General features: G+C 43.6%; 2 protein-coding genes across 5 annotated transcripts; one reads left to right on the top strand and one right to left on the bottom strand.

The window, feature by feature from the left end:
• Positions 1 to 388: 388 nt before the first annotated feature.
• On the bottom strand, positions 389 to 16,349 carry LOC120676253 (homeobox-leucine zipper protein HOX29-like). 4 transcript variants are annotated; one of them, XM_039957487.1, is made up of 28 exons: positions 16,089 to 16,349; positions 15,938 to 15,982; positions 15,206 to 15,262; positions 14,957 to 15,026; positions 14,107 to 14,148; positions 12,504 to 12,577; positions 10,922 to 10,992; positions 10,315 to 10,400; positions 10,057 to 10,157; positions 9,287 to 9,344; positions 8,849 to 9,201; positions 4,442 to 5,307; positions 4,150 to 4,309; positions 3,950 to 4,059; positions 3,738 to 3,828; positions 3,552 to 3,647; positions 3,358 to 3,471; positions 3,178 to 3,261; positions 2,945 to 3,100; positions 2,776 to 2,850; positions 2,586 to 2,689; positions 2,302 to 2,494; positions 2,027 to 2,212; positions 1,856 to 1,933; positions 1,575 to 1,709; positions 1,132 to 1,478; positions 950 to 1,058; positions 389 to 859 (listed from the first exon to the last, which is right to left on the bottom strand). In XM_039957487.1, exons 12-28 carry the CDS (start codon positions 4,642 to 4,644, stop codon positions 554 to 556), a joined length of 2,547 nt encoding a protein of 848 aa, XP_039813421.1. In that variant the 5' UTR covers positions 4,645 to 5,307; positions 8,849 to 9,201; positions 9,287 to 9,344; positions 10,057 to 10,157; positions 10,315 to 10,400; positions 10,922 to 10,992; positions 12,504 to 12,577; positions 14,107 to 14,148; positions 14,957 to 15,026; positions 15,206 to 15,262; positions 15,938 to 15,982; positions 16,089 to 16,349; the 3' UTR covers positions 389 to 553. The 4 variants fall into 4 exon arrangements, with proteins under 4 accessions (XP_039813421.1, XP_039813422.1, XP_039813423.1 ...); XM_039957488.1 differs by lacking the exons at positions 9,287 to 9,344; positions 10,057 to 10,157; positions 10,315 to 10,400; ... (5 more) ...; positions 15,938 to 15,982; positions 16,089 to 16,349 and having other exon boundaries at positions 397 to 859; positions 8,849 to 8,987; positions 9,109 to 9,197; XM_039957489.1 differs by lacking the exons at positions 9,287 to 9,344; positions 10,057 to 10,157; positions 10,315 to 10,400; ... (5 more) ...; positions 15,938 to 15,982; positions 16,089 to 16,349 and having other exon boundaries at positions 397 to 859; positions 8,849 to 8,944; positions 9,109 to 9,197.
• Positions 16,350 to 16,449: 100 nt separating this feature from the next.
• On the top strand, positions 16,450 to 21,526 carry LOC120676255 (nuclear pore complex protein NUP35-like). The gene is made up of 4 exons (XM_039957491.1): positions 16,450 to 17,053; positions 19,403 to 19,514; positions 20,488 to 21,185; positions 21,264 to 21,526. Exons 1-3 carry the CDS (start codon positions 16,527 to 16,529, stop codon positions 20,815 to 20,817), a joined length of 969 nt encoding a protein of 322 aa, XP_039813425.1. The 5' UTR covers positions 16,450 to 16,526; the 3' UTR covers positions 20,818 to 21,185; positions 21,264 to 21,526.
• Positions 21,527 to 25,794: the final 4,268 nt, after the last annotated feature.

Below are 25,794 nucleotides of genomic sequence, written 5' to 3'. Positions count from 1 at the left end.
ACGGCCCCGGGCGCCGCAGTCTCGCCGGAGCACCGCCGTATCCCAGTCGTTCGGCGCGTGTTCCCCTCCCGTTCCTGCAACCGGAGCTCCAATCGCGCCGCCTGTGCACGGCGTCGGCACGAGGAGCCCATCACCGCCGCCGTCCGGCATTCCTCCAGCCGCGGCTGAGGGCCTGCGAGCCGCTCACCGATGGCGATTCGCTTGCGCTGCCAATGGGAACGAGGGGTAGCAGTGCTCCATCAATTTCACCATCTAGCTCCATGATTCCATTCTCTCTAGTTGCTGTTCTCGAGTTCCAGCACCGGTGGCTGATCGATCTTGGGCCATGAATAAATGATTCGAATCTTGTCAGAACCCAAAAGCTTAGCAAGAAGAAAGACAGTAGATGCAAGATGGTAAGTGCATTGAACAAAATCCATCTCCACTCATCCAAAATACAGTACAGCGCTATTTAGGTTCTTCGACCATTTTACATTCTTCTTTGCTCAAACCAAAAACATTTTACACCACCGTAATGTGTGAATCTAACGCGTGCGATTTCCCCCGAAGCGACCTACATCGATGCAACGAAGGACCAGTTGACGAACATGAAGCAGATGCAGTGCGCGCCGCTGTCGTCGTCGAGCACCTTCCACGCCAGCGCCTTCTCGTACGACACCGGCCGGCCGAGGCCCGACACGCACAGGCCGCCGGGGATGCACGCGAACCCCTGCTCCATGACGCCGGGGAGCTCCGCGCACAGGTTCTTCCTCCCCTGGTCGTCCAACACCTTCTCCAGGGTGATGTCCTGGAGCGCCACCAGCGTCGTCTCCAGCATGTCGAGCCCAGACTGGTTCGCGAACGTGAACACCGGCACGGCCTGCGTGGAAGACGAATAAAACATGAGTCGAGAGGAGAGCGATCCTGAACTGCAATGCCAAAGCAAATTTTCAGATGCGATGGAGCAAACCTTTAATGAGCAGCATAGTATAGCACTGGCATGATGCCAAAGTGCTTTTAGCCCTGCTTCACAGCCACTGGCATCAGCAGATTTGATGAGCTCAGACCCAAAATGAAACCTGCAGGAGCAAGCAGCATCAGCACAAAGTTCAGGTGTTCAAATCTATGCATTTGTAAGCACAAACCACAGACCTGTAACTCTGGCAAATCCATCTAGAGAGCGTGGCTGCCTCGGGAGTAGCTGAGGCGGCGGCTGGAGCGTGGCTGATGCCACCGACCTGAGGAACAAGGCGCGAAGATGAGAGCGCCAGTGCGATCCTCTGAACGGATGCGATGATGCTGCGCATGTACTGCCTAGCCATGGTTGCAACACTGTCCTGCAGGTGGCTCTCGAAGGCAAACTGGAGCGCGATCGTCATGACGGCCTTGGAGCTGGCGCAAGCTGCGTTCCCGGAACCACTGCCAGATATCCGGCTCCGGGGCGTGCCAACCTCGAGGGTGGAGGCAAGGTCCAACGTGCACTTGGAGCTAGATGTGTCCTGACAGAAAACATGCAGTATGGTAAACGAATCAGGCAGTGTTTATAGGTAGTACAAGCTGATATGGTACCTTCACTTTGGATGAGGTATACTTACAAGAGGAGAGTCGATGGGAATGATGCGGAAACCGGAAGGCAGGAGAGGGGAGTCATCGCTGAAGGATGCATCTATAGGTGCAAAAATGAGCTCTGAGCATGTGCCTACGGTGTTCTCATCTACACCGTTGTACATCTGCCAATCAGGTAGACAGCACATTTTTACAAAGAAGAAGTGTTGCAAAGTTCAATCGGACAGGTAAGTTTTATGACACAGGGTATCTTGGTCAAGGTCAAAAAATGGTGCATCTCACAATGATGTAAAAGTGGAACTAAAGTTACCTGCAACAGGAACAGATCACGATGGATGAGTGCATCTTGGTAAGTACTGGCATTTCCTAATTTGATGACTTCGAGGAACTGAAATAACAAAGCAACAAATAAAGCATTAAGAATAAGAACTTTGTTGAATTGGGTAAGACTATTGAGATTGTAAGTGGGATAAGAGCTTACTTCTTCAGGGTCAAATGTGTGGGCTAAAGGAAGTATGACCTGACCACTGAATCCTCCAAGGCGAGACATAGGCAAATTGCAGAAATTAGGTTTCATTGCAGAAGCAAAGAATGCATCTAAATTATTGTCAGCCCACTGTGACCGCTGTTCCCTCATAAACCGTAGGAGCGCTGCCGGAGAAACATCCTAACAAACAGTAATACAGTTGATGTCGAAAGGTCGGCCTTACAGTTCAAAAGGAAAAGGCAATTTCTCAACTGCAAGATGAAGCAAACCTGAAGCAGCATAGATGCCTTTGCACAGAGAACACTGCTACTGACTATGGGCAATCCATTATTGAAAGCTGAATTGCAGTTGATAACTTTACTCGGGGATGAGTTAACTGAGATACAAACATCATCAACACCATCGCTTTCAATCACAGACCATCCATCATCAGCAAGCCCATTGAGAGCTTCATTGAAACCTCTGAAAAAGTGAAAAAAAAGTGCAACCGTTACTTAAGAAGATTCATGGCAATAACCATCAGCTATCTGCCTGTGCTGTTCAAGAACTCAACCTGGTGAGCTTTTGGCTCAGAGCCCGTAAAGCAGCTGGCTGCCGTCCCCATCCAGTTACAGAATGGGTATCTTCATGCGCAACCTGCCTAAGATAGCGCAAAGCCTGGATTTGCAAAAAAACAATGAGTCCATAATCTGATCTGCTATTTACAAGGGCAGCAATTAAAATTGTTATTCATGGTGCTGTACCGCCATAGACGTCTTCTGGGCAACCATTGCAGAGGATTCGTAAAGTGGACGCACAACTTCAGGCACGCTCCAAGGCTGTGAACACATGAGTAGCTTAAATTTCTACAATAGATGAACTTAAGTGTAGGAGATTGCTATTAGTTACTTGTTTAATCATATCATATATTACCTCTAAGTCCATATGATCAACTATGTGTATGATACTTCCTCCACCATCGCTAGGCCGAATCAAGAACCCACTAGGAAGCATCTCACCCCTGATAAAAGGCTGGACAGGCGGCATGCTTGGGCCACCTTGCTTGCTACTGAGCGACCTTTCACACACCTTAAGAGCAAAAATAGTCAAGCAGCTGGCAGATGGATACGTACACATGTACGCACTAATTGCATCAAGAAACTCACCACTAAACTTCCATCATCAAGAATGGAGGTGTACCGCAACAGCCAGAAGTCTCGAGCTGGTGCCAGTGTCGTGGGGGCATAGAGCTAAAGACGCCACAAAAATAAATTTAAATCGAAGAACACAATACCTTAGAAACAAGGTGTTATTTTCTTCCTAAGTTTTAAAGAAGCAGTTCTTACCTGCATGTAGAGAAGCTCAATTGTGCCATTGTTACCCGCAGGCAGAACATTCACCACTTCCATGGAACGGCAATCGCGTAGCCACAACAGCCGATCCTTGAGGATCTCAGCAACCTGGATAGACACAAACTCAACACTGAGTTCTATGTACCCAGCCACATGGGGATGCAGGGAAGTGAAGCAAAGACGCTTACTTTGGCAGGCTCCATGCCCACGAGGCCGCAAGCTCGCGCAGCGACGCCCGCGCAGCCATGCGAGATGGCAATGATTCCAATGGAATCCGGACCAGGCTGCAGGTGACCATGGCAAGAAAGGCTGAGCAAAATCTCAGATTCAAAGCAACAAGAAACAGGAAATGATTCAGAGGTAACCAAACCAACCTTCATCCCAGGCATCTGGACCCACTCGACGGCGGTCCCGGTGGCCTTGGACAGAAACTCCGTCAATGTCTCCTCCGCTATGGACATCAACCTGCACAGACACGAGCCGTCCATGTTGCTTACAAGTTGCTACTTGCTAGGTAGGCGAAAGCGTGGCAGAGGCAAAAGGAGCACGGCCTGGCCAGCCCAGTAGCCAAGAAAGAATGGCATACCCAGCAGGGCTCGCGTCGCGCGGCTGAGCCTGCGGTTGCGCCCCCGCCACGTTCTGCTGGCCGCTTGTGACCACCGACTCGCAGCTCGTGTCCGTCGTCGTCAGCCCCGCCTGCAACGTCGCCGACGGCGGAGGAGTTAGTGGCTTGCAGTGCGAAGAAGAAGAAGATGTGAGAGGACACGAGAGAGCTGAGACACGTACGCTCTGCGTCTGCTGGCGGTAGTAGCCGTTCTCGTAGACGAGCTGCGAGGCCTGCTTCTGCAGGCGGTCGTTCTCCTCCATGAGCAGCTTGTTCATGGCCGTCAGCTTCCGGTTCAGCGCCTGCAGCCGCGACGACTCCTTCCGCTGCTTCTCCCGGCACCTCCATGACGACAGGATAATTCGGATCAGGAACTGAGGATCGACGGGCGCCATGGATCGAAGAGAAAGAGGAACATCATGATGGCGCCCGGGATCGCCATATGCATGATGAACTGACGAATAATTTGATTACCTGCGGTTCTGGAACCAGACTTTAATCTGCTTGGGGTCGACGTTGGCGAGGACGGGGCAGTCGCGGACGAGCTGCTGGCGGCGCAGCGAGCTCGGCTTGGGGCACTCGTAGTAGAGCCGCTCCAGCGCCTCCACCTGCTCCGGCGTGTACCGCACGTACTTGCTCGCGTCCATGGCCGCCGCGGCCTCCTTCGCCGTCACCATAGACGACGATCGACACAAGAAATCTCCCTAGCTATCTCCCCGGACACGGCCCGCCGGCGGCCGCCGCAATGCCCAAGAACTCAGGCACCACCGTACCCACACCCGCCCAAATTTAACCTCCTAGTCGTCCTAGCAGCTCACCAACGTCTCCGCTAGAGCTATGGCGGGAGTAGAGCTTGGTAGCTAGCAGCCTAGCTAGTACTACTACCTGTGCGAGCTCAGACTCAGAATAGCAGTCAGCTCAGCTCTATCTAGTAGCTCTATCCACCCGTGCGCTGCTGGTCGTGGCACGCGAGCATTGGCGACGTGGGGATCAAGTTGGGAGAGGAAAAGGACGACGACGCATGTGGCTGGGGCGTTGGTAGGAGTAGAAGAATGGCATGGGGTCATGGGCGGAGGGGGCGAGAGGCCATGGCCGGAGCACCGGTGCCGCTTTCCTCTACCGCCCGGACATCGGCAAGCACGAGGAGGATTGGTGGTGGAGCCTTTGGAAGCGGGCCGGAGCTGGGGGGCTTCACACACGGTCGAGCCGCTTCGCCTTCTTCTTTAAACGCGACGGGGAATCGGCCGTGGAGCCCCGCTGCCGCTTCCCAGCTTCTGCTGCCAATAATTTTCTCGAAAACGATGGTTCCGTGCTGCCTCCTGCAACTTCAATTCTGCCACCTGTGTGCCACTCAACAAATTGTTTTTAGTACTAGCATTCGCCGAAAGCAACTTCAATTTTCTTTTACTCGTCAATCCGGGTGGTTTAGAATTTAGAAATGCCCAAGCCCCGTTTAGAACGAAGCAATTTCACAAGAAACCATTTAAACATTGCAGAATTTTATTTAAAAAAATCGTATGTGCTGAAATTTAAAGTAGATTCAGATAGCGGTGTTTATATTCAATTCGGACTGGTTGCAGAGACGATGAGGCGTGAATGTTCGGTTAGGGTTCATGACAGATTAGAGAAGCGGCGAGCTGGTTTGCCACAAATAATTGAGAGCTTTCTGCACATGCTTTAGGAGAGATTCGAAGCTTTTCTTTTCTTTTCCATTTCTTTGTTTTTCTATAGGTAGAATACCACCTGCATCTTTTCCTTTTTCCCGTCACGCCGATAGAGAGAGAGAGAGGAGGGAACAAAAATAAAAATTCAGCAGCAGTGCTTAAAGGAATCCCTTTTCCTTTTTCTTTTAGCTCTCCTTTTAATATTTTTACCAGCGTTGCACTCAAGACATTCCCCCTGACTCAGGGCGTGAATTCTCGATCTCCTAAACATATCTCCTCATAGAATTTCGTGAATTCGGTACTATCATATTGCTGCTTGCACGAGCTGCCCCCTGCTGAATTGACCGACGTCCTCTATACATGCATAATTCTTATAAATTTTCTCCTCCGTTTTAAAAATATTAACAAATTCTACTACTAGAATTTTCCAGTATGAAAACAAACCCTTTATTCGGAACTAGTACTTCGTGCAGCTGATTGATGTAAGTAGGAAATAATATTTGGAGATCAAAACCAAGCACCGAGAATGAGCATGCGACCAAACCAGAGTGTCGATGTAAATGGATTGTTCATATTGCTTTTGAACTGAATTGGTCGATGCATAGAGCTAAAGATCTTGTTTGGCAGGGTTTATTTTAGCTTCAGCTTCACATGTTTCATGGAAATGGAGATAATGTATCGTGAAGCTGTTTTATAAACCCGTGCTAAAATAAACTAGAAGCTAGTTGAAGCTAATCTTTTAACTTCACTTGCTTTAGCTTCACCAAAAATACTAAAATTCGTGAGCCTTTCTCGTGTGAAATCCTGAAAGGCTCACAAATTGGAATTCAAATTCTAAAATTTCTCCTCCCAAACGGCCTACGAAAGATGTTCCTCGAGATTGGAGACTGCAGCAGGTCTGGTTAGGTTTCTTCGCCTTGGATTTTGAAAGGCACCAGGGGGTAGACAGAGGCAGGTTAAAATACATCGGGTCGGGTTGCGCGGACGCAGAAGACCCGGGTGGTGAAAGCGGATTTTTCTCGGCACTTGGAGCCCGATTAAAGGAGGCGATGCGCACCCGCCATGCCAGATCCGCGCCTCGGTAGGAAACTAGAAATCCGGCCCAGGCTTTCCTTTTTCTTTCCTCGCTTCTTTTTACTGACAGCCAAACTACTGCCGGGCTCGGTAAAAACGTTTCAGATTCACTTTCACAGTTTCACCTACACAGGCGTTGAGCCTGCCCATTGAGCTCACATTGCCGACAGCTTCTATTAGGAAGTGACTTCGAGGAGTACGTACAGTAGCTGGTGTCCGTGACATTTTCCTGAAACGGATGTGATGTTTTCATTTGTGGCACACGTGTGATATTTTAGTAGGAAGCACGGCCCCTCCAGCATGGATGCATGAATATGACCATGCAAGAAAAATTTCATTATGAGGATGCGTTTTTTTTTTGTTCTGCATGATTCAGTGCTTGTTTTCGGCGGTCAGCTACTGGCCCCTCCAATACTTGGAACAGCATGGCTTGTTGTGGCAGACACTCAATCACTCACTCAGACTCAGATTATGATTCCATTTTCTTTTATTTGCAACTCCTGTGGTTATGATTCTAAGCCATCATTAATGCCTTTCTAGGATTTTTTGGGAAAAATATTCTACTGCTAATATATCCTTTCATACGAAACTGAGTGTATGGAACGTATATTTCATAGCTGAAAATCAAGATTCTTCTAAAAAGAAGTAAGATCCACTGTCTAAGTTTTACTACTCATCCCCCATCACACAGTGCGAATATGCTCTAAATTGTTTCCCTCTGTTCGCCTAAACGGCCGTTTAATCCGTTTAAACAGCATTTAAACGGTAAACAGAGGTCACCCGTGTCATTTAGGCCCTAAACGGTAAATTAAACAGTTGGACCGTTTAAACCCGTTTAAACCGTTAAAAACCGTCTAACTAGAGTTGAGTTAAATGTGATTAGATGGGCTGAATGGCCATTTAATTCATAATTTAGTTAATCGGAGGATTACAACTACCACAATCAATATCAAACCAATTAGTATCGTAATTACATGAAGTGTTGTGGGATTTAGATTTCTTCCAAGAAGATTATTTGGTAGAATATTTACTTATTACAGGTGCAAATATGTAGAACTTCTAGCATATTTGACATTTACGTACATAAATATGCATATTTTAGTGTTACTATGCCAAACCATTTAGGCCGTTTAACTCCATTTAAACACCGTTTAAACGGCCTAAACGCTAAACAAAGGGTGACCGACTGTTTACCGTTTAGCGTTTAGGATAACATTGTTGTTTCCCCTTTTGTGAGCACATAGTTCTGCAGAAAAATACAATTTTTTTCGCAATAATAAGTGAACCTAATGATTGTAGTCGTCTCCAGAATTCTCGACTAAAAAACACTAGACATTTCTGTTTGAATCTAACAGAAAACGAATTGACATTCATTTACTATTTTGTGCACCTGAACAAGTATACTTGGCATTGGCAATGATGATGTATTGGTACAAGAAATACGGATACATGGACGGATCCTGGACCCTGGAAGGAGGAAAGCTGCAGGCTATCAGCCTGACAGCTGCAAGCCAACCCACTATTCAATACTGGTCCACATGGCACTTGCCAAGACCACACTTTCTCTCATATCAAAACTCAAAAAGGGATCCTCCATGTTTTTCTTTTCTGTGAGCAGGGAAGATACTCTATGCTTGCAAACATAAGAAAATGCAAAAGCTGGGCAAAGCTAAAAAGCTAGGGCTTGTCCTATCCCACTACCAACCACTTACCTGGGTCTGACGTGTCATGGCCTGGATATGCACACCTTTTGCGTTATTCTAAACCAATCACCTATCCAACCCAACCCAACGCCCCAATTTGGCCTCCCCAGATTTGTTACACCGTCTCATGGTGACCTTATCAAGGGACCCCACATGTTGAACATCCAACTAACCTAGCTTTTGCACAGTATTATTCTAAGTCCCCAACACATCACCAATCCCTCCTTTTACTGGGCAATCAGGCATTCAGGCTTTCTTAATAATAGCACCAAAATCAGACTTTTCCTCCACTTGATAATGGTGGCAACCAAATCAAATGCTTTGAGTGTTATATTAGGGTCATCAGAGAGCACTAGGCATATTTAAGGTGTAAATCAGCAAGGAAAAGCATAGGCATGGAAGATAATGAAATGGAATGGAGGGGAGCCACGGAGACCTACCGTGCAGGCCACTAACACTCGGAAAAGGTGGGGTGGCCAACAAATTCCGGGGCACCCCTGCTCAGTGGAAATGAATGGTGTCTGAATTGACTGCTGCTGCAGTGATAAAACATAATCGGCAAATCATTACAGAAAATCTCTGCAGGGCAGTAAAAATTCCATAATTCAGTAGCTGACAGATGGTAAGATTTAAATCGCGTTTTCCACCACATAACAAAGCCTTGATTAAAAGGGCATAAGCAATACAAGCCTCAAGATACCCTGAAGTGATTGTTGCCACACAGATGTCCGGTTCCACGACAAAAGGGAAATGCCCCCTATCCTTTTGAGACATCTGGGATAGATGATGGATCCTGTGACAGGATGTATTTGATTACCAGGTGTTCCATAGATGGTGAAGTGAAAAGGACGGTGAAAGTCATCTCTGACTGAACTTACAGGTAGATAGGTATTCAATCAATCGTCTGTCAAGATCAAAATGCTGGCAAAGAAGTTTCTGCAAGAAATACGCGAGCACAGTATTAACCATCTTGCGCAAAAAGCGATACCACACACTAGGAACACATCAACAATACTTGATATTATTGCGAGAGGTTCATGCTGGGCCATTGAGAATGACCTGATAGCTAACTGAAGTTTCAGGAGTTCTATCATTGGTGCATTTTCACTAAGTTGATCACATCAGTACTTTGATTGAAGTACAAAGCCAGATAACCAACCCAGATGTTCTGTGAAAACTAAAATGAAAGTGAACTGGTGTGTCAGACTGTATTTCTTGTTGTCTCCTTGCAGACAATTCTTTAGGTAGGATATATTTCATAACTTCCACTTTCACCCATTCCTTTGTGTTTCCTTAAGCCCACCGTCCAAACTAGCTTATCTCCCTGCTACCTTATATATATATATATAAATATATATATAAAAGAGTTACCTTTTATATTTCAGGATCATGGTTATCTGTTGACCACCGATTGGAATGAAAGCCACATAAATAGTATACTACTAGCACAATGGATAAGTTCTTCAAAGAACATATATAAAAAAATAATATGTTTACATCTATGCATATAGTTGCATAAACTGTAGAATAGTGTTAAGTCCCTTAATAAAGGAGTAAAGGACATGTTGATCAAAATGATAGAATTCCAAAGCAGTGTAAAATTATGAAGGCTGATACCAAAAAACGGACAAGAAGTGAGGAAAATAACCTTAGTAACTTTTGGCACAAATACTTTTGATTCACTTGTTACTTCCGGGAACCGAGCAACTTCAGTCGCCTTGTCAAACAATATGTAAGTGGGAAGATGATCTGTTCAATGAAATCCAATAGATGGAAAAGGACTAAGAAAGTGTTCAGTGCATAAAGTGAAGAATTGACAGAGCACATATAACTGAAATGCAATCACTCTCGAAACCAAACAGATAACAGTAAAAATAAAGCTGACAAATGAACCAAAAAAAATTACCCCACATGGATATGCCAAACTTTGCTGCAGCATTGGGAAAATGCCCAAGGTCAATTATTCCAAAAGAGATGTTCTTGTTGGAGTATCTGCATTAATAGAATGTGAAATGCAATTTATAGAAAATATGAGCTATGCTATATTCAAGAGAAAAGGAAGGCATTGAATAGTTTATTAAACTATTTGCAGATATTGACTCGGAAGCATGCCGGTAAAATGATGTTTTTTTTTCTCAAATACTAAAATAGTGTATTTCTTTCCCAAATACTAAAATAGTGTATTTCAAGGGCAACTAATGGTTTAGCATTTTTTCCTCGATCTGGCAGGAGAACTGTCTTCTCATTATGTTAAGAAGGAATAAGTGATCCAATTACATTCGAGAAAATAAACCAACTAGGACACCACATGGCCCCTGAACAAAAAGGAAATGCACCGAAAACTAAAATAACAACCTCAACTGCTGGGGAAGATTTAACGCTTCCAGTTGAGTCTCGGACTCTCATCACAAGGAGATTTTGCTGTAGGATCTCAATACTACTACACAGCACAGAAGAATGGAAACTCCACAAGGGACTGAACAATAAGAAAAATAAAATTAATGAATGCTTACATATTAGAGAGTTCAGGCAGAACACTGCTTGCTTGTATACACGTTGCTGAAAACGAAGTTCGGAATTCAACCTGTTTAGATAAAATAGCAATATCCAGTCATGTACTCATTTCCAGAAGACTTCACACTGATTTTTTTTGCTGAGGCCATACTACGGCTGTCAAACAAACAAAAACTATAGTTTTAATCATAGGCACTAAAGTTATATAGCAACAACTGTATTTTTCAAATTTAATTGTGCATGCACATTTACTCGAGGAATTCAACTGATTGCCATCATTCTATATGAAATTCTTCCAAGGATCCTACCCACTTCATAGTGTAAGCGAATATGGCTCGGGAAATAATAGATTAATAATGGAGAGGCAAAGCACTTGTACATATATAGGCAAGGAAGTCCTAGGGTTTGGTTTATAGAAACAATACCAATCAGAGGAGTTCCTTGCCCAATCCAATACCATCTACCTATCCCTGAGGGGAGGCGCACAGCTAGGGAGGCCGGCCCATATACACACGCTAACACATAGGATGAGTGACACTTAGCATGTGTTTGGATGGTGGGTCAAAGTGGGTCGGACAGGGACCCACTTTGACCCGCGTTTGGTTGGAGACTAGAAGGATTGGGCCCATCCCAAAAGGGAATATACCCTCTAGATCCGGGTTCATTTGATCCCTCCAAAACAAGCGGTGCGAATCCACTTCGCCCCCGTCTCGTTCCGTCTCTCTCCCCTAGCTCAATCCATGGAAATCGGAGGCTTCGAAGCAAGGCAGGTGCAGGACGGCGGGGCATGGACCGGCTGCAGCCGGCAGTGCGGCAAGGGCGAGCCGCGGATGGCGTGACCGGCGACGCGGCAAGGGCGAGCAGCGACCGGCTTGACTGGCACGGCGGCAGGGAGCGAGCCATGGCAAGGGGCGAGCAACGGTGGGCAGCGTGGCAGGGGGTGAGCCGTGGGTCAGGGGCAAGCTGTGGCCGGCGGCGGGGCGGGGGCGAGCCGTGGCTAGCGGCGCAGTAGGGGCCTCATGAGCTCGGATGGAGCTCACGGCGGCGTGGGGAGCTTGGACGGAGGAGCAGGATCTTTGCTAGCGTGAGGAAGGAGATAAGGCCTATAAAAAAAATAAAAGAGAATGACAAGTAGGACCCTAGATTACTGTGGCTAACAGTGTCAAATTGGCATCCATCCCGTTCCTGTAAATCCCTCTGACCAAACAACAAAACTGGGTTCAATCCAACCCTCTCAACCAAACACTATATGGGTCGGACCCAACCCCCAAAAAATAGAATTGACCCAACCCAAACCACCTAATCCCCAAATCAAACACATGCTTATGTATAATTGTAGGTACCTAAAGGCTACAAGCCTTGAACGAATAACAAAGCAGGAAGAAAATTGCAAGTTAATGAAAGTGGGGAGAATGGGAGATAATGACTAATAGATGAGAAATATATAAATAAATTATAAATTACCAGACAAGATCGTAACTTTAGGTACTTAGAGGCTACAAGTGTTGAACAAATAACAAAGCAGGAAGTTGCCAGCCAATGAAAGTGGGGAGATTAGATGAGAAACAAGTAAATAGTTACCAGCCAAAATCGTGATGTTGGCTCTTCAGTTAGCAGACTTTCAAGTTGCAATGGGGTCAAGTGATTTGAATGGCCTAAGCAAAAAAAAAAATCCCAATTAACAGAAAAAGAAGCAGTATTTGAAATCGAAGTAGAAAACAAAGGATGAACACAGATACTTCTGAACTCGGAAAAAATATGAAAACCTATTGATTTAACAGATGAGAGATTCTTTTCGCTTTCATACTGTCATATAATATTTCAGACTTTTAGATCAATAATATCAATTTCTCATATATTATTATAAATATTATCCAACTCTCGCATTTTAAGCCTTTCATGCATGGACAAGCGCTAATATAGGAAACAACTGATATTTACAAAAAGAAAGTTAAACGAAAATAAATGCTCCAACATAATTTCAAACATTAGTGCACACATGCTCACTCTCTATTCAGCTGCAAACTTTATTTATAGTACCAAGGTTTGTAATTATTGGTAATTCCAGTTTAAACTCAATTTATTTAGAATAATATAGGGACTTCACACTAAAAACTAGTCAATCTAATTGTGAACACATATGCCTTATTGACTGTACCCAAAGTTACAAAAAAAAAGAAAGAAATCATTGGCCAAAGTCTGGTCCAACCACAATCTAGGACAGTGACCTATTGTTCCATTCAGTAAAGGGCCAGTTACTGCCAATGTCAGCACTGCAGTAGTATGGCCAATTAGGTAACCAAATTCAGGACTCCAAAATTCTTCCTTGTTCTAGAAGTGCTCTGAGAAGATAATAGAATGCTCACATTCAGCAATTGCCTCATGATCACTTTGCAACGTCTTACTTCACCAGATTTACAACTTCTTATACTGTTATTATCTCATCACTGGCCATTTAACCAATTGATCATAGATAGTTGGAAAAAGTCCACATTACTACCCTCAAGTATTGTCAAAGTCCGGGTAACCCCTTAAACTATTTCTTGGTTTCTTGGTATAATTTACCCCCTAAACTAAGTCATTTGATCATAGATTTATCTTTTTTTTATTCACGCACAAGTGATGGTAAGATATTTTAGAAAAAACATGTCAAGAACTTTTTGTCATTATTTTTATAGGGTATGTTATTTAATAATAGATTAACCCTTATGATACAAAATTATAGGAAAAATATGATGAAAAATTCGTTATATATTTTTGGCACACGTTGTGATGCCATTACAACCCTGCAAAATCTTAAATTCAGATTCCACTTGTCTGTGGAGATTGGAGAAACAAAAAAGACAAATTGTATTAGGGGTAAATTGAACCAAATGACATAGTTTAAGGAGCAAATTGAACGAAGAACTAGTTGAGGGGGTTATCCAGACTTTAGCCATACTTGAGGGGAGTAATTTGGACTTTTTCCTAGATAGTTTTAGTCGCATGGAATGAGTGAGTAAAATTTTACTAAAGAGCAAGTTGCAAATGATCACACCAAGGGTGCATAACAAGGATACAATTAAAAATTAAAAGCACAGCATCTAATACTTAGGAATACAGGTTTCATCCATCAGAGAATTACTTATCTAAACATTCTAGTCATATCCATAATTAATACAGAATAAGAACATATAAAAAATACCTAGGCCATCATAAGGTGGTTGTTGAGCTACAGCATATATAACTGCAGGAGGAAAAAAATAAGCACAAGTTATGACAAACTCAAAGTATAATAGTATATAAACATTAGAAAAGGGGAGAAAAAGTAAAGCAGTTGAGAACTTGAGATTAGCAAGATCATTAAAGACAAGAGGTATCTCAAATGCTGCCAGTCACTTCTTGCCTTTTGGGGCATAGTACTCTACAGTTGTAATCTTAGAACGTAACAGCAGAAATATTGATAAGCCTACAGCTGAGGAAATCAGGAAAAATAAGGAGCAATAAGCTAATCTACATCCCGCACATCCTATATCAGCTATAAGAAGGTTGTATTATTGTAAATTCTACCTTCTAGTACGCCTAACTTAAGGGCACATATAACAAAATTATTCACTTCATATTATCTGGCAGTAACTGACTGATTGCAAAACCAGCCTACCAACAGTGCTGCTGTACAGCAATTGGTTCGGAAATCAGAAAGAGCCAATGAGTAATGTTGGGGCGTTCATCAGGCTAAACATCAAACTTCTTTACAGGTTATATGAGATAGCAGGGCAAACAATATTTTCCATCCTGCTTTTGATTCAAAAAAAAATATTTTCCATCCTGCTTACAGAGAAGTAGGCAATCAGGGTTACTATCTTTATAGTGCTCTATGCATGTATACAGAAAACAAAAGACACTTCAATAATTTGAGAGGGAAGGGGGGATAGGATATATTAAGATTGGTGAATCAACGCTCCAGTCTGAAAGATGCAAATTCAGATATGCTGGCAAAGAGTAATAATAGTTACATAGATTGATAAAAATCATCTGTTATAAACTAAACATACCAACAAATCCCAGAAAGTAGCCAAGGGCCAACCAATAGTCGATAACCAAAGTAACTGCCAGCAATAAGCCCTACAATGCAAGGAAATACAGGACAAGGAATCAGAATGTGAATTCGGCAACACTAAATGCAGTAATGGGCCAGAATGCTGTAGTAACCTGATTCTAAAAAAACTACATAAAGATTCATTATTTCATATGGGATCAAAGAACGATGGATAAGAAATCAGGATCATCCAACTTTAGCATACCTTTGCATAGAGCAGTGAATCAGCAATGAATGTTTCCCAGGTTTCCTCTTTCACAATCTGCCAAGCATCAACAGTTTAGTTAGCAAAAAGCATGTTCAGGAGATTTTACACGATTCATCATCTCATATCAAGTAAAAGAATGTGCTCCACTTCCAGGCTTCCAGCAACAAAAAGAATAGGTCTGAGCAAGACTCATTGCATATTTGCAATATGAGGAAGTATCCCACAATGAAAAGCACAACATTATCCTCACATCACAACCTGCAATGGTATAATTTCTATGGACCTTGCATACTTAATCTGATGGAAACTTACAGCATAGCATATCTAATTCCATTAATAAAAACAAACCATGTATCAACAAACCATGTATCAGCCCCATATTAGTATATGGAAATGTGACCCATTTTCCTCAAATTTACCACACCAAGTTCAGCATGTTGAGTTGCAGAATAACTGATCTAAATGCAAAAATAACATATACACAAAATGTTACCTCGTTTAAAAATAAAACATATGAAGTACACATGACCGCAATGTAATCCAAGTTCGAATCATATGGCAATTCCACAATTTCATCTCTCCGTTTAGTTCTCTCCTATCACCATCAAATTACAATTTCGAGCAAAAGGGAAGCTAAGACATACTCCCACCAATTTTATCACCAGATCTCAGCACAGAATTCAGGAAATAAGTTTACAAAGGAATTCTAGTTGGCATTAACCATCGCACCTTCACTACGAAGAGCACGAGGAACACGAGCACTGCCTGGATCTCCTGCAAAAACAAACACACCAACTCCGATTCGCATGAGCCAGCACAGCTTAATCACCAACCAAATTACACGATCCGGATCGAGCACTCGGGGATCTCTGAAGCTTACCCGGCGGAGGAGGCGGTGGTGGAGCTCCCCTCCGTCGTCGGCGGCGAGCGCCGCGCTGCGGGCCGCGAAGTAGGAGAAGAAGGCGAGGAGGTGGAGGAAGTAGTAGGGCTCGGAGATGGCCGCGTCGAGCCACGGGAACGGGTGGTTCTGCGGCGCCGCGCCACCGCTCGCCGCCGGTGCCGACGCCTCCGTCGCCGTCGCCACCTCCATTTTATTCGAGTGAAGGCTCCCTCTCAGTATCGAAACGGGTCTAGGCCTCCGTTTGAAGTTAAGCCCGACAAGAATTGTGGGCCCTATTAAGTTCTGGGCCCACATGTTAGTGACACAACCGCTCTGCTTGCCTTGCTCGCTCGGTCGCTCCATTAAACCCCAGGCGGCAAGGCGCACTACGCTCTCTCCCTCTCTCTCTCTCTCTCTCTAGGGTTTCCGCCGCCGGGGATGAGCGCCTCCAGGCCGGACCACCGGCGCCACCACCCGCCGTTCCTGCGCGACCTCTCGTCCCCCATATCCTCGTCGCTGCGGTTGCCCCCGGCCTCGCTCCGGCGCGAGACACAGGCCTCCACCCCGCCGCCGCCTCCGCCGCTGCGCTCCCTCGATGACCTCTCCCACCTTTCCCCTTCCCCGCAGCCGGCCACGCCTCCTCAGGCGACGATGAGCCCCTCGCCTCCGCCTCCACGTGGCGCTGGCCTCTTCGCATCCCCGCTGCGGTCCCATGGCTCGCCCGCCCCCTCGGCTTGGTGGCCCCCTTCGGGGGAGGAGAAGCCCAGGGAGGGATCGCCGATGGATGGCGTTGTTCAGAACCAGCAGCAGTCCCCAACGACGCCGTCGGGGCAGCAGTCCCAGCAGCAGCAGAAGGTTGTGCTGATCACACTGCCTCCGCCCCGGGAGGTAGCGCGGCCAGAGATGCCCAGGGATTCGGCGCCTGCTGCTGGCCAGGTTGACGAGGAGTGGATCACCGTTTTTGGGTACGTGGCCTCGCCCCTAGCTAACTCGATGGAATGGACGTATGAATTATTTTATAATCTGTTGCATGTTCTGTGTTGGAAATACATTAGGTATACTTCTAGGGGTGCAAATTGGTGACCCTTAGGTGCACCTCCAACCCTCTTTAGTTCAAAATTGGTGACCCTAAGGGTTATCAATTGACACCTCTATATACTTCTTAGGTTGGTTATGGCTATGTGTATATGGAATTGGGAATGTTTCATCTTTGGATGTAGTAAGTCTATGCGGCTTGTGAGATCCATGTGATGGTACAATTGCGAGATACATGTTTATTTGAAATTCATTTGTTTTGTTCAGTTCAAACGCATGATGTTGCCAGAGTTGTTCTTGTTATTAAAGATTGAAATGCAGCTTCCTAAGAATTTGTACTGTCAGGATAAAGACATTTGACACCCGCAAAAAAAGGATATAGACATTTGACCAAAGTAATATGGCTCCAGAGAACATAGTACAGAGGGTGCAAGATTACTGATGCCTACTACTTAGAAACATGGCCATAACTGGAAACAAGAGATTGGAATTAACATCATTTTTTACTTTCATTGTTAATGCTTGAAGCACATAAGCAGTGTCCAAAGTCCAAACATGAGATACCTACTAGCCAACTCTATTAACTAACTGGCAAGTGGCAACAAGGAACTTTAGAGGTCATGAGGTCATTTGTTGGAAATTGGAATGTTGCAGTTGGGCTTCGTTACCATGTTGGAACATAACACATTAATCTCTTCTCTCATGTAAATTTGTAAATCAATGAAGTCTGATTTACTTTTGGTGAGTTTATTGATGAAGATAGAGCATAGTATTTAACATGATTGACAGGCTCAATGGCAATTAATGGAATTTGTTACCGAGTTTGTGATAGTTGTGGTAGCTTCATCTGCTGAAAGTTAACATGCGGAAATGGATTAATGCCCAGATGGGTATCGACAGGAATTAATGTAGGACAATCTAGCATTATAATAGTTGTAAACCAGGATAACTTATTTTTATTGATGTATACACTCCCTCAGATCATATTCTGCTAAGCCTATGTGATAGAGTGGTTTAGTGCTCATAACCAATGGGTTGGTTGCCTTTCCCTCACCCATGATGATTATTGCCTTCTATTACTGACTTGCTATCATACTAGGTTACATGTTGCTGGGAAGTGGGAACATGAATGTATGAATTTTATGGTTTTGGGTGCATAATTTTGGGAGTGATGATTATTGCTGCTTAAGCCTATGTGATAGAGTGGTTTAATGCTCATATCCAACGGATTCGTTGCCCTCGCCCATAATAATTATTGCCTTTTTGTTGTTTTCATACTAATAAAGTTGGTTACATGTTGCTGGTAAGTGGGACCATGAATGTATGAATTTTATGGTTTTGAGTGCATTATTTTGCTATGTTACACGGATACCGGTACGGGTATCCGATACGATACGTATCGGATATGCACTTTCCCAAAAAACACCGATACGGGGATACGGCTAGAATAATTAATAATTATATATAAATATCACATAGATATTCAGCGAGATTTTACTATTGAGTAACTTCCACTATACTCGGATGTGCAATGCTTGCATGTCCATACAACATTACCTCCAGAACTAGCCTTCTCTAAAAGCACACCGTGATTCCACAAGGGGTTCTTCAGTCGCTGCTCATCTAGTTCTATTGCCGCGCGTTCATCATTCCGTGCCATCTCTTACTACCAAAACAGCAAAAGAAAGGAGAAGGGGGGGTACTAGTAGTCTCAAATCTGAACTTGGGTGGACTAATTGGGCTGACTACTACTTTGGGCCATATCCCATCTGGCCCAAACATATCGGATACGCGTATCCAAGCCAATATGTATCTGTTTTTCAGGATACGGCTGGAAACGTATCTGAGGCGTATCCGGGGTGTATCTGTATCCGATACGTATCGGATACAGATACGCCACCCCCTAGGAGTATCCGTGTAACAGAGTGATTTTGGAACTGAGGAATGGAAAATCTCAACAAATATTGATTGAGCAGTGTTAGAATATTCTCTTTTACTGATTATAAGTATGTAGTTTGATTTCTCACCTACATTTGCATGCACTGCCGCACTATACATTAGACATGTTTGGATATAGATGCGTATACTTTTGATCGTTTATTCATTTTGTTTCAAAAGTATCATGACCATATAAGACAACGCGTACCCCTTGTATGTTTGATGCTTTGAACATCTATTGAGCTTTCCATTGTCTGACTTGAATGGCAATAAATAAGGTTGGATGCCAGTGTTTTTAGGATGTATTTGATTTTTATAATCTTCCATCCTATTTCTGCTAGATTTTTCCCTGGTGATACTAACTTGGTGCTGCGAGAATTTGAGAAATGTGGGGTAGTCCTGAGACACGTGCCTGGCCCAAGGGATGCGAACTGGATGCATATCTTGTATCAGGTAACTACTTACTGTTCTACTGATTGAGAACTGACAGCACACTGGATCTCTGTTCCCTACATTTTACAGAATTATCTTAGGACAAGCCTAAATTAAACCATTGGAGTAGGTGTCCTGGACTAATTAGACTTCTACCAATGAAGTAGGTGTCATTGTTATAAGCTTGGACTAATTAGACTTCTAAGGTTTTATTGGGAACATCAGAACATGTTGGATGGAAGTGATCCCTGATCAATGGTATGGATCCTGAAGATCTGTATGTTCTCCAGACATACTGTGTAACTATAGAGAGAAAATTAGATAATGTGATTAGGGGGTTCTTTTCCTTCAGGAATGTAGTCATGTTAATCTGGGCCGCATAAACTTATTTGATTTATCCAATACGTGGTGTGCATATGATATCATTGGCGTGCCTATATACCTTCATTAGGGGGATTCCTTTCCAACATTTTAACTCTTCCCCCTGTTTCCCTTTCTTTTTCTTTCATTACTTTATTGTTCTTACATGATAATTATAACAGATTAGGTCATTCTGTTATCGTAAAAAGCAGCTAACCACGCCATTTTCTGGCGGGCATGTAGTTTGAGATGTAATGGTGTAAGCATCTCTTTGGCATAGGAGGGAATTAAGACTGAGTGGTTAAAGCTTGACAAAAGAGTTATTTTCTTATTGTCTCATATTTGTGTATAAAATGGCACAAATTTCCATGTGTTGGTTGGTCATCATGCGACCTGTGTATTTTTAGATTAGATTGCAAAATTTATGTTGTGTTATGACAGCAGTAGCACTACCTTAGGTGACACAATCGTTTTCTGCCAACCAGTCCAGCAATAATGTTCCCATGCTGAACTCACATGCTTGAGATGAATCATGGATGAATTATTTATCAATGCAAAGAAATTAGCTAGAAGTTCTTGTTCTATCACTTCTACTTAGTGCTGGCTGACATGTATCTATTGTTCTTATGTTTAGAGTCGGCATGATGCACAGAAAGCACTCGCGAAACATGGGCAGCAGTTAAACAGTGTTCTTATTATTGGGGTGAAGCCAGTGGTTGCGTGGCAGCGACAGTACCTGAATGAGAACACCAACGTGAACTATCAGGGCAGCGCAACAGTCACATTTCCATCACAGCCTGTAGCACCAAGCACCTTTGCGACCAGAAGCTCACTAGCACCATTGCCTAGCAACTCAATGCCAAATGGCAGCTGCAATGAGAGCAGTAGTGGTGCTTCTGGAGCCATTGCTTCGCCTTCAAAGTCTGTCTTGTCCAAAGTCATGGACTTGATGTTTGGCCTTTAAGTTCCACTCTTAAACTCCTGGTGGCTACCTTTTTTTTTGTTTAGGCAATTCTAGGCCAAAATGAGGATCACTCGTCAATGTTACGCCAATATTTTTTAGTCACCATGGCTCGCATTGGGTATCAATGCACAGGTAGTGTATCGTATGCCACCCGACCATTGTGTAAACTGTAATAGGACTCGTGGTTGCAAATGTTGCTGGAATCGACTCATTGGTGGCAAATGTTCTGGTCTTCTGGAGCCAATCTTTTCTGTGCCTCTGTGGATCTTTTCATCTGAGAAAAAAGGTCTTGAAGTGATGTGATGTTGCATAGTCTATTTAATCTAACATGCTAGCTGAGTTGCAAAAGTCAAAACGTGCAGTGCAAGGTCAGTCTCATGGGCTCTTAATTTTGAAGTCATATGATGTCTAATGATTCTGACTTGTTTGTTAAACATGTGTTGCAGCCTGTTATAAAGGATTTGAGCTACGGGATGGTATCCTGCCTCATAAAAGTCAAACTGGGAATGGGATATGAATTGTTCCCCTCCAGGAAACAACGAATCTGGGTCCTCTTTGTTCCGCTGTTCTCTGTATCTCGCTCGAACTAAAAGAAAAGAGGGTCTTACCTCTTGTTTTTTGTCAGGTCGGTGTAGACTTGTCACAGACATGTTAAAGAAAATATGAAATTATGATGATTGAAATAAAGTGGTCAACGCTTTGATGGTGAGTTGTGAAGGCTCGTGGAAAGTAGTCTTGAAACGCTCAACGTGCATAAGTCAAATCACCTCACTAATTAACATTACTAGTATTGTACTACGTATAGTTAGAAAAATATATAGCACTCAATTGAGGACACACCTTGCAATTAATAAATTTCAAGTACGTCCTGTGCTTCCGAGTCTGAATGCCAGCACGTTGTTTGGACAAATCAGCTACAAACAAAGTACGGGAAATGTCAAAATAAACTTTTGTTATATAAAACCTCCGCCCCAATGGTAACCTTTGCTGCTGGAAATAAAATTAGATGTCAACGGATAACGGGTACCTGTTTGAACAAAAAAAAAAGATATATTTGCAGTTAAATACTAATGGAAGAAGGAAAAAAAAAAGCTCAAGGCTGGAATACTTCCCGATGTGCATATATACTTTAATCAGGAAGCCTGCCTTCCTGGGCTTCAGATACCATTCACGAAAGCTTGTATTTTTTTATAGATTCGTATATTTGTCTCGTTGCCAGCAGCCCAGCACATCATATGATTTGCAGTTTTCTAAACATGTGGAAACAGTTTGAGCACGTACTTCAATCCTTTAGTTTAGTGCCGCCGGAAAAGCAAATGTTTTTATAATATGCACGACCACTGTTGAAGTGTTGCTGTGACGCAACCTTCCAACAGAAATGGAATCACTACTTTCATATATACTTCAGATTTCATAATCTCGTAATCAAGAGATTTGCCAATTGGGAAGTGAGAGGTTGACATTTTGTCTTTCTTAATCAAGTTTGTTTGGTCACTAATGCTGAACAATCTTTGTCAAATAGGGTCATTAACGACCTGACTGAAACATCCATCATCATAGTATAGTTTAGCTCAAATATAATCTGCACGACCTACAGTATTAAAAGGATGCTTCAGATACTCCTAAGGTACAGCCAAAAATTGAGCATAGATTATAGATACATTTGCAGACATCAAGACCAAACAGTTCACGGTTGGTAGCAGTACTATTTGAAACACTTTTGTGCATCACAATTCCCGATTATTTAAGTTTTTTAAGAAATTGATTATTTAAGTTTTTCCAAGCCAGACTCAATGAGAGTGTCATAGGAGTGTTATGAGCATCACAATTTGCTGACATTGCGGAGTTATTATGAAGAGAGAGTTGAATGAAAGTTTCATGGAATGTGGGAGGAGTGTCATCAATCCTCCGGCTCGGTTACCTACTTCAGAGTCTAACTGTGATGACACTCCCATCTAAGACTAACCTCATTGGTGGGGCATTTGTTGTTGAGATTATCTATCAACATTAAATCCCTATGAAGAAAGCTAGCTATCAAAGCTGAATCGGAAAATTAATTTAACATTGACATTCTTCATGACCCAAACGGAAATGCGGCTGGTGACAACACCTGTCCGATATGCCTTGGCGCCAACTAAGTGTTGACTGGGTCATGAGTCACAACGAATGATGATGGCACGACTCGATAATGAAAGAAAATAGGAGAAGAATTCCCATGATCAACCATTTTCTTTTGCAGAAACATGATCAAGCACATTAGCAGTTTATTTCATTTTGTTAACCATGTCTTTGAGATGAATATTTCCATTGTTCTAAACAAAGCACGCTTTGTCTTGCATCTAGGAAACAAGCTACTTACTACGTACTTAGAATCAACATTAAGTACACGTATAATTAGGTTGTATTTAGATATTTGTGGGAGCTTGAGGGTGTAGTGTATATATATAGTATTATCGCGATATTGTCCCACATCTTGTTGTTTATCTTAGCAAACCATAAATACCATTTGATTAGTTCCGAATGCATGTGTACTTACTACTGCGCTACAAAATAAAATAGTGCATCCTTTTCGCAACTAATGCACTAGCTTAGTATATATATGATGACACGCCTTCTTATATAGTTATATTTTATGAAAAAAAACTCGATCAAAATGAACATCACCCTGTACTTGCTTTGATGTCAACACCTTGTACTTTAGACTTGCATTTTGTCGATCTGACGTGACATTGCAAGTCAATTGTGTTGAGTTGTTCATGTACTAACTAACTAGCGCCAAAACACGTACGTACCCTATAGAGCGAGAAATGAAAATTAACAGCTTTATTTAAGATTGAATATTTGCCCAAAGGTAAATGTTTTTTTAAGCGCTAATAATAGGGGAAACCTTTCAAGCATTAACATCTTGGCTGTAGGTGATTTTGACTCTTTTTCCTCCTAACACGTGTCACAGCTTTCATTTCTCGGTTAATCCAAAACAGCAAGCAAAGAGAGAAAAATACGTGTCTGGTCTGAGCTCTGCACCACCGAAAAAAAAAATCATCATACTATACTCTATTCAAGTACGAGTACTTAGTAGTTAGGGGTATATATGCACACTGAGACAGCCAACCCCAGAGGGGCTCTGAAGTTAGTGTCAGTCATGTAACAGGATCTGGGTAATCCTGAAGTAATCCATGGCTAGCCTCCACGTGTGCCCTAGATGGCATATCATGTTCCTGTCGCCACAGGTCCGGTGCTCGTACACAGTAACTCTCAAACCGTTAGCACCAGGGGCGGAGACAGGGGGGCGGGCAGGGCCTGGTCCCCCTATGGTTCCTAAATTTACATTGAATATTTGAATTTTAATTAAATTTTTATATAAATTAGTATGATTGACCCCTCTAATAATGAAAAAAAAATAAATTTCTGGCTCCGCCCCTAATTAGCACGGAGCTTGCTTCCACAGACCACAGTCACCTCCACAGGTGTGTGGCTTGCATGTTCCACAACAGAGCGCCCCTTTCCACTCCACGCGCGCATACGCTGTTTCCCGTCGCAGCGACAGGGGACGACGGGGCACCTGGCGGTCCTAGCCGACCCAAGATCTGGCCGAGCCATGTCGAATTCAGAACGAACACGGTAGCCAGTGTCCGGATCGCGACCAAACGAAAATGCCCCCCCCCCCCCCCCCAAAAAAACAGGAATTAGTCACACGTAACCCAGAGAGCTGAAAGGCATTTCTGCGTCGCGGAAAAAAATTAAATCAGTTTTGTCTCGTCCCTCCCTCGACGTGACATGTTGGGTGCTCACAGCAATGGCACGGGACATGGGTGTCCCTACTCCCTTCCTCCTGAGCACGATCTGCTCCAGCGCCATTGAACGATCTGGAGCCCCCTGGGCCGTCAGATGCGCCCGGAACAGGCGACAGAGATGTTCAGATCAGATCACAGCTGGTTTCTTACATCGCCTCAAGTTCATGCGTCCATGAACTCATTCCTGGCGCCTACTACGATTTACCTGGAGACATCGGTTTGTTTCTTGTTTAAATTGTCATCCAGGAGACCAGGACAACTTCCTCACATAGGCATCACAACCATTCGTTCACCAAATCTCCCTGGGATCTAGTCTGAGCTGTGGTCAATGCTCTGAGGAATTTGCTTCCCACAACTTTTAGAATCCGGCCAGGACCAATGATTCCATTTCCATGGCAAACCTGCTGCTTACCTGCTCCCCTTGCTAACGGCCGGCTTCCTTGTGTCCTACCAACGAATGAATTCACAAGCTAGGTACGGTGATTTGATGTGTTTGGCTTTCCATTGATGACTAGCAAAGTTTCTGAAGGTAAAACAAAGGAGGGTGTATGTAAAACCATAGTAAACTTGATTGACACATCTGCCAAAACAGGTTTAATGATTGGTTGGTGCTTGATTAGGGCTGTGTGTGTGTGTGTAGTATGATCAAATCAGTGGCAAGAAATGGATAGAGTGAACCTTATCTGCACCCCATAAAGCGATAGGAATCCACACAAATTAGTCGAAACAGATGTGGGGTAAGGAAGGATCTCTCAACCTCTGAGTCGATGCTGTTCTACTATATACAGCTCTGTGGCGTCACAGCTGCACTGTGAGAAGCTTGTTCTGATCATGAGGTCATCCTGATAAGAACACTTGTGTGTAAAGTCAATTGCTTGTAAGGTAGCGCCGATTTCTTATCACCGGCAAAATAGCAGCAGCACTGTGAAAATAGACGAAGATATTATATATTTCTCATGTGTGTGTCAATAAAGGAGAGGCTACTTCTTTCGCAAGAGAGAGAGAGAGAGAGAGAGAGAGAGAGAGAGAGAGAGAGAGAGAGAGAGAGATTACTTATCATGCTGGATCAAGTAAATGTCACTTTCACGAAACTGGATTATCTCAAGTAAGTGTGTTTGATGAGCAACTTTCTTTGGAAACACCATGCATTGCCAAAGTTAGCAATATTACTCATTTTCTTCCG

This window comes from Panicum virgatum, chromosome 5N (assembly GCF_016808335.1).
Source record: "Panicum virgatum strain AP13 chromosome 5N, P.virgatum_v5, whole genome shotgun sequence".
Classification (NCBI taxonomy): Eukaryota; Viridiplantae; Streptophyta; class Magnoliopsida; order Poales; family Poaceae; genus Panicum; species Panicum virgatum.
This window is presented reverse-complemented; position numbering and strand designations above follow the sequence as displayed.

Bases quoted from the DNA above. Each gene is read 5' to 3' on its own strand.
- LOC120676253 (XM_039957487.1), bottom strand. From the start codon at position 4,644: ATGGTGACGGCGAAGGAGGCCGCGGCGGCCATGGACGCGAGCAAGTAC. The intron at 3,262-3,357 runs GTAAGAACTGCT...TGGCGTCTTTAG, and splicing joins TTGAGCTTCTCTACATGCAG to CTCTATGCCCCCACGACACT. The intron at 1,479-1,574 runs GTAAGTATACCT...GTTTTCTGTCAG, and splicing joins TTCCCATCGACTCTCCTCTT to GACACATCTAGCTCCAAGTG.
- LOC120676255 (XM_039957491.1), top strand. From the start codon at position 16,527: ATGAGCGCCTCCAGGCCGGACCACCGGCGCCACCACCCGCCGTTCCTG. The intron at 17,054-19,402 runs GTACGTGGCCTC...TATTTCTGCTAG, and splicing joins GAGTGGATCACCGTTTTTGG to ATTTTTCCCTGGTGATACTA. The intron at 19,515-20,487 runs GTAACTACTTAC...TCTTATGTTTAG, and splicing joins GGATGCATATCTTGTATCAG to AGTCGGCATGATGCACAGAA.